The sequence below is a fragment of the Lithobates pipiens genome, unplaced genomic scaffold, assembly GCF_037356315.1.
Source record: "Lithobates pipiens isolate NorthernLeopardFrog02 unplaced genomic scaffold, aLitPip1_a1.2 Scaffold_8, whole genome shotgun sequence".
NCBI classification, from domain to species: Eukaryota; Metazoa; Chordata; class Amphibia; order Anura; family Ranidae; genus Lithobates; species Lithobates pipiens.
The window spans coordinates 555,880,458-555,889,027 of record NW_027507903.1 but is presented as its reverse complement, the minus strand read 5'-3'; the positions used below and the strand labels follow the sequence as shown (position 1 = coordinate 555,889,027).

The 8,570-nt window shown below is 43.0% G+C and overlaps 1 protein-coding gene across 1 annotated transcript in view; it reads left to right on the top strand.

Moving 5' to 3' along the window:
- The window catches only part of ADAM9 (ADAM metallopeptidase domain 9), a 171,467-nt gene continuing 162,897 nt past the window's right edge, over positions 1-8,570 (top strand). Inside the window, exon 1 of the mRNA XM_077469959.1 lies at positions 1-424. Within this exon, the coding sequence (XP_077326085.1) occupies positions 364-424 (61 nt within the window). The 5' untranslated portion in view covers positions 1-363. The remainder of the gene's footprint in view (positions 425-8,570) is intronic.

Genomic DNA, 8,570 nt, shown 5'->3' with positions numbered 1-8,570 from the left:
AGGTCAGGGAGTGATCAGCTGGGCAGAGTGCAGTGTGTGCACTTCTATGGAAGAGCAGAGGCGGGATCATCCTCATCATCATCAGGCTGCTGCTCGCAGGGAGGGGGGAGCAAGGACTGAACACCAACAAGCTGGGAGTGCTGCATTCTGCTGGGAACTTCTGGGCTCCCTCACTTCTCATTGTCCCCCCAGTTTGGCTTCTGGTGTCATTGTTGTCATGACCAGGCTGTGCTAGAAGAGTAGGGATCAAGATGAGCAGTATACTATGAGAAGAGGATCCTGGGATCTCCTCATCACACCGGGGACTAGGACTGCTCTCTGTATATAGACACCGGTCAGGATCACCCCCCTCCAGCTGGCACCATGTCTGCCCTCCTCTACAGTGCCTCCCTGCTGCTCATCCTCACCTGCTTGTGTGCTGGAGGTAAGTGAGATCTTCTATTTACATTTTACTTTTCCTATGTCTGTCATATATTGATTTACTGAGGGCTCGCTCACACCAGGTCTGCATAGATGGATGCAGGCACAACGCACAGAATACAATGGTTCTCTATGTGCTGTGTTTACACCGTACAGGTGCGCCGCATAAGAGCATGTAGCATGGGTGGGAAATTTACTAAAACTGATGCAGCTCTGCATAATAACCAATTGGCTTCCACATTTTATTGTCCAGGCTTAAAGTGGCACTAAAGGTTTTTTTTTCTTTTTTTTTTTTTCTTTAAATAACAAACACGTCATTCTTGCCTCCACTGTGCAGCTTGTTTTGCACAGGGTGGCCCCGAACCTCGTCTTCTGGGGTCCCACGGCGGCGCTGGTTGCTCCTCCCCACATCAGATAACCCCCTAGGAGAAGCGCTCTCCCAGGGGGTTACCTTGCGGGCGCGCTCCTGAGTCCAGCATTCGGCGTCCATAGATGCAGGACTCAGCCCCGGCGCCCGTGTCATTGGTTTTGATTGACAGCAGCGGGAGCCAATGGCTGCACTGCTATCAATCTATCCAATCAAGAGCCAAGAACCCCGGCCAGAGAGAGAGAGCACATCCCCGTGGGTCAAGTCCGAGGGTTCGTCTACAGGTAAGTCTGTTGTAATGTGCTAGTATGTGATGCATACTAACACTTTATGACTTAAACTGCCCGTTGCCTAAATATTTTTTTTCTTTATTGATGCGGGTTACTAACGCTTTAAAGGGTTCGTTCAACTGTATGGAAAAGATGTAAAGGACAACTATCTCCGTACACCTACCCAACCCCCCAGTCCCCACTACTAACTTTCAGGGTTGCCAAACTGTCAGTACCCCTACAACTGGTCCAGCGGTTGAGGGATTTCAAATCCCTGCTCTTCTCTGAGCAGCACTTCCAGGACGGACTAGAGCGATTCACTGTGATGGCGCTGACCAATGAGAATAGATCTGGTCTGCCCCGGAAGAGCTGCAAATGGAAGAACAAGGATGTCAAATCCTGGCTGCAGGGGTGCTGACAGCTTGGCAACCCCAGATGTAAGTACAGCATGGACAAGGGGGTGGGAAGGGTGAAGAGTGTTCATCTTTTCATTTTTTCTGTAAAAGTGAAATAAACTTTTTAACCACCTCCTGCCCGCGCTATAGCCAAAAGATGGTTACAGCGCGGGCTCACATTGCCGAGAGGGCATCTATGGATATCCTCCTGTGATCAGGCTTCCCACATGTCCCCTGCGGCACACATTGGCACGGATCTGTGATTGCTGTGTCGGATCACAGATCGGGGCAAGGAGCCAATCATAGTGGCTCTTTACCATGTGTCCAGGTGTGTCCAATCACAGTGTAAACAGGATTTGCCAGTTATCGGCATTTCTCTCCCCACGCGCTCTCAGCTGTGAGAGCCGATAGGTGGCAAATCTACACTGATAACGGTACCCATCAGGGCAACCTCATCGGTGAAGGAGAAAAACACTTGTTTAGAAAAATTTTTAACAGACACTATCAAAAAGTTTCTTTTTTTTTTTTTTCAAACTTTTTGGTCTTTTTTTCATTTGTTAAGCAAAAAATAAAAATCCCAGTGGTGATTAAATCCCACCAAAAGAAAGCTCTATGTGTTAAAAAAAATGATAAAAATGTACTTTGGGTACAGCAATGTATGACCGCTCATTTGTCATTCAAAGTGTGACAGCGTAGAAAGCTGAAAACTGGCCTGGACAGGAAGGGGGTAAAAGTACCCAGTAGCCAAGTGGTTAAAGTATATAACTAAAGACAAACTTTTATTTTTTATTTTGGATAGAGTGGAGAGGGATCAGGACCCCTGAGAGGTTTCATTGCTGTCTGTGACCCTCTCTAGTGGTCCTGTTTACTGTTATCAAGTGAAAGTGTGAGCAGGCAGATACGTTTTATTTTACTGTAGAAGAGACATTGCATGTCTTTTCTATAATAAAGACCCTGATTGCTCGCAGGTTTTGATTTGAGAGTTTAGTTCTGCTTTAGAATTTCAGCCCTTTCTAATCTTAAAAAATGTCCCCTCTCTCTTCCTAAAACCTATACTGACTAACCTGTAAAAGATGTATACTTACCTATTTTCAGCCCGCTTGGGTCTGGTCATGTGATCGCCCCTGTGTTTGTCAGCTGCAGGGGAGAGGAGAGAGTGGTCAGGCAATGACTGGTAATGCCTTGAATGGTGACGTGACCCATCCATCCCCAGCAGCCACCACTGGCTGACCTACAGGATGGATCATGTGACTGGAGCCAATCAACCTGGAAATAGGTCATTTTATACATCCTTCTTACACAGGTTGGTCACCATAGGTTGACACCCACCAACATCTGATCCTTTCCACTAAAAACAGAGAGATGGGGGATCCGTTCTCCATCCATCTAGGGCAGTGATGTTCAACTCCTGTCCTCAGGATCCTCTGACAGACCAGGTTTGCAAGATAACTGAAATACATCACAGGTGAGACATTGCCCCGATATGCAGCTACAGAGATCGGCCAATGTCTCGTTGCCTGTGATTAGCGCAGCACTGCGCTGACTTCCTGGCGGGTTCTGCACGTGGACCATGCGAACACGCCTGAGCTCAACCCTAGTCATGAGGACAGGAGTTGTGAACCACTGATCTAGAGGATCAGATCTGATGATGGGTGTAAACAGACAGGTGGTTTGTCTACATCTGACCACCCATAGAGGAGAGTGTCTGTGTCTGCTCTGCATAAGTGGAATCTTCTTCCAGGACAGCTACTTGAGAGGTGATTGGCTTTGCCCTCAACAGGAAATGCAAACCAGAAAGAGATTAACCACTTCCTGTGTGTGTGTGTGTGTGTGTGTGTGTGTGTGTGTGTGTGTGTGTGTGTATATATATATATATATATATATATATATATATATATATATATATGTGCAGCGCCAGTATTTACAGTGACCGATAGTGTGAAATCTAAAGGCAACTTGTGCAAGTGTTCATCAATAATGTAGCTATTATCCCAAAAAAATAATCCAAATTTCAAAGATAAAGTCTTGTGCAGGAAATCTGGAAGAAAAGATCCAATACCTTCACATGTGGAAATTGAACATCCTTCTAAGAGAGTATTCAGAGGTCAGCCGCCACTTCCCCATGAAATCAACACTCACCAGATGGGATGGCTGCCATTACAACAGCATGCACACCTGTGTCTTTATGACAAACATCCACAGCAAGTATATAAATCCCACCCGATAGCCACATCAGAAATACTCCTCGTGGGATTAGGCTAGAGTCACTAAAGCTCACCAGGATCCAAAAAGATGGTCTGATAGGGTAGTATTTAATATGAATCCATGTATCATTAAAAACATATATAAAACAACAAAGTTCTTACATAAAAAAGCCAATCCGGAATTGGACAGTAGCTTGACGTCAGCTCTAGCAGCTCCTTCCAGATGGGTTTCGTCCAATAGGGCATTAACTAAAATTGGATGTAAACCCTCATATATACCCAGTGAAGTGAATAGCCTCAGATGAAACAACTCTCCCTACATAGGTTTTCCATATATCTGTTGTCTTCACCTTTTTATATACTGTTTAGAAAGTGCACGTCCTGTTAAAATTTTCTCTTCCCGATTTGTCTGTAGGAGTGTATTATTGGTATACACTATGAGACAGCTGATTGGGGGGAAAGGCACACACCCCCTTCCCACACATGCAGGGGTAGCCTGTGAATAGTTTAGCTATGTGCTAATCTATTTATAGCAACCTCCCCCAACACGCTTCAGGCTCCTGTGTCGGAGAGCTTGACAAAAGTTATCAGGCTCATAACAGAACTGAGCAGGGGACAGCTGTGGGACTTAGTGCATTGAATAGAGATACAAATACACTTCTGATAGATGTGCCCAGCTTAAATTTCATGAATTGGGTTTACATCCACTTTAACCTCTAAGATAACGCCTTATCATCTTGGACGAACTTGTTGGGGAGGAGCAGCTAGTGCTGACGTCATGCCGCTGTCCGATTCTGGGTGGGCTGTGGCTTTTTGTGTAAGAAGTTTGTTGTTTTATTTTTGTTTTTAACAATACATAGTTTCATATTAAATACTACACTATCAGAGCATCTTTGCGGCTCCTGGTGAGTTTTATACTTAGCTTAGCTTTTTACTTTTTTCATATTTTACACTATCATTCACTGAAAATACTGGCGCTGCAGATTTTCTTTTATATATGTTTATTTGAGCGAAGTATACTGCTTGTATGTGAAAGCTGCCACTTGCTTTAGAGATCACACTACAGCGCAGAAAGAAAAATCCTTTATTAATATTATTATTTATCTATATACACTTGATTGCACCTGCTGCGGTTTCAGAGCGCGCTGAGTGCCCCTCCTGTGATCGCTGTGCCCACCAGACACAGTGGATCACTGTTACTGGGTATGATCTGATCGCTACGATTGGTCATAGTGATCACCTGATGACAATGTAAACAACCTGTCATGAATGGCTTTCCGTTCATGAACAACTTGCTTACTTCTGTGATTGGCTCACAACAATCACATGGCTTACCTGTAACATATGAATAGCTTAGCCAACCGCAAACAAAAGCAAGCTGTTCATGAATGGAAGGCCATTCATGACAGCTAAAGCTCTTAGTGATTGGATACTCAATAAGTGATGGTGTTTGAAATTTGTTACATCTTTACCTAAAAATGTCCCTCTTGCACATTGGTGGAGGTTCTTTACTTACGACAAATGAGGAGGGGAGGGCTTTTTAATCACTTTGTTGTTGGCATTTTCTGTTGAAGGCAGAGCCAATCATCATCTAAGTATCTTAATCCAGAGGTGACAGTGCGAAAAAGCACGCAGCCGCTTTCGCACTGATGTCACTTTGGGTTTATCTGGTTTCTGTCTCTTAAGTGGTGGAACGCGTGCCCAGAGTAGGGGTAACGGCGTGTTTTAGCCTACTAGTGAGCTGTACATGCCAGTGCTAGCCTATATCACCAACGGATGTAAGTGCAAACTTCAGGCTATATTATTGGCGTATTTGTACAGGCTATATTATTGGCGTATTTGTACAGGCTATATTATTGGCGTATTTGTACAGGCTATATTATTGGCGTATTTGTACAGGCTATATTATTGGCGTATTTGTACAGGCTATATTATTGGCGTATTTGTACAGGCTATATTATTGGCGTATTTGTACAGGCTATATTATTGGCGTATTTGTACAGGCTATATTATTGGCGTATTTGTACAGGCTATATTGTGATGTCATTCTACTCTGCTTCTTTTGAGCGTCTGCCTGCATAAGAATTGCAGGATCTAGCAGCTGCTATCAGACAAGCCCCGCACCATCCCTCTCTGATGTTGTTTGCCTGTTCACATAAATGATAGCTATGAATTGTTGATTTAGCAAATTGCTGTTTGGTGAGTTTTCTCTCTTACACGAGTGTTGGTGAAGCACAGACTTTTCATTTTCACTTATTTCACAATATTGAACACTTTCTACAAGGTTTTGTGGACTTTTCTTCGCATTGATTTATGAGATGTTGAATTAGTGCCATCCTTTTATTTACTTATTTTTCATATAAAAATCTAAAAACAAGGTATTTTTTTGTGTACTTGATCAAGAGCCCTTAGTAAATGAACTCAAGGCCTTGCCTACCAAAATGATTATATTGCTTCGATTGATCCGATCTAGATTTTTGTTTTAATATGGTGCCTTTATCAATGCCGTTCTATAACGTTCAGTAGCCAATCAGAAATGAGTTGCCATCACTGTGCTAATGAACTGGAGAAATGTCACCCATCATACAAGCGCCTTTTGTGCTATGATGTTTCATATAGGTGATTTGTTTGCTGTACATCTCACTGTATCCTGCTTCTCCTTATCAATATGTACTCAGCCTGGCGTGTCATGTGCTTTATTTTAGTTATTTTATTGCATGTTATTTTATGACCCCCATATGACAAGCGGTCATTAGCATCACCTGACTTTATAGAGGGCGATCATGTGAAATACAGCGCGCGTTCACGACTCTGTACAACTATTAGCACCTGCAGTTTATGGGGTTGTTTCTACCATATCCATTGAGCAGCACAAGGACACAACTTACCGCAACGTCCACAGTATTTCATAACTCACAATTAAAATGCAGTGTCAATGTGTAACGCTTCAATAAACGTAAAACAATAACCAGTGAAAGGTGTTTTATCAATGCAGTGCTCCATCCGACACAAGCTACACCAGCACTCGGATGTTTTATTGTACGGACTGGTGTGAATGAGCTACGTGTCATCAGCCTAGAGGGCTCGTTTTTTTGAGTATTCTGGTTATTACATTAGGCTGTAATGTGCAACAATGATGGATGTGGTTTACGGAAACTGACAAATGCTAATTAAAAAAAAAACAATGTATTTGAGTATATATTCCTAATAATATTAAAGGGGTTGTAAACCTATGTGTTTTTTCACCTTAATGCATCCTATGCTGTTTTGATCCTGTCTTCTCTGATCCTGCCATTCTTCCACCTTCCCCCAAACCATCTCCTCATAGTACAGAGCCTTGGGGGCACTCTACACATGCTCAGTTTGGTGTGTATTGCTAGAGGGTTTTTTTTTCCTGCTCCTTGGGTGGGTGCATGTGATTAGCATAGGGCCAATCAGCACTGCCCAGACCTCTAGAGGGTCAGGGGTCCTGCAGCCTCAAAGGACAGTCAGAGTAGAATGAAAACTCCTCCTACAAGCTTTAACCGGACACTGATGAAAGCCATACAACTGCTATGTACTGCTGATGAGAAAAAGGTATTCAGCGGTTTATATTTACTAAAATAATTGCATTTCATGTTCTGTGTACTGTGGGAGACCAGTGTAGTGGTGCTCCCATGGGGTCGCTGAGTGTAGTAGTTCCACCTGTCACCCTGCTCAGCCTGGCATTCACTTCCAGTCACTCTTCCCTGAACAATGAACAGTCCATCAGCTTGTTTTTGTTTTATTGTGCCGATTTAACTTGGATGGGGAAAGGAAACATGGGATGCCCAGATGATTGACTTTAAACAAATGAAAAGATATTTGGAATCAATATTTGCAGTCTCCATATTCTTCCAACACATCACTTATGAGTCATCTCTGCTTCCTCTACTGCACAATGCTTGATTCCTGGCACAGCTGGCACATGGTTAGGCCCCACTCTGAATAAGGCTTAACAATTAAGGATTTGCCATTTGCTGGCAGGGGTCTGCCGGCCCCTTTGGTGTAGCAACCAATAGCAACTGAATAGTCTCTTTGTGCTTATATAAAGACGGGCTTGGTTTCCTGGCAGGTTAAGCGATAACACATAGACACAACAAACAGGCCTCCACCTGCCCACCATAGTTCTATTCTAGTGACATTGATTAAATAGAAAAACAATCCGCACAGTCAATCACCTATGTAATGTAGGTTGCAAGATCAATCGACTTCACTTCTGTGCAACCAGCCTGCCATTACATGGATTGAAGTTTCGGCTGGTCCCTGCTGAAACGTATGAATTTTGATCCATGTATGGCTGACTTAAAGGATAAGTTCACCTTTTCACAAAAAATAATAAATTTAATAAATTCTTTTTATTTATTTTTTTTAGGTTAAAAAAAAGTGTGTTTTTTTTTTTTTTTTTCCATTTTGTTTCTGGAGCCTCCAAAGCTGATTGCTGGTGCCATGCAAGTCTGCTGCAGACTGGTCGGTGTGTCTGTGTGCCAGAACATCATACCGGCAAGCAGATACAATCTGACAGGAAGACTCAATCAACTACCACAGCGCTCCACACTACCATGGTAGTTCATTGAAAGTTACAAGCAGACAGCTGCAAAGGCTGTTGGGACTTGTAGTTTTCCATTCACAGAAGTGTTTTGGACAGTTTAGCTAGAAGATCTTTTCTAGCTATCTGAGTTGGGGGGTGCGGGTGCCGGACCACTCGTAACATGTTACACCCTGAACATGGGTGTAACATGCTAGGAAAGATAAAATTAAACTAGTCCTAGCTTGTTCCAGCTCTCAGGTGAAAGGAAGTAATTAAGAATGTGTTTTTTGTTTTTGTTTTGTTAAATCGAACTGGGAATAGTTAAAGGATCAGTTCACTTTAAAAAATAAAAAAAATGTGCATTAT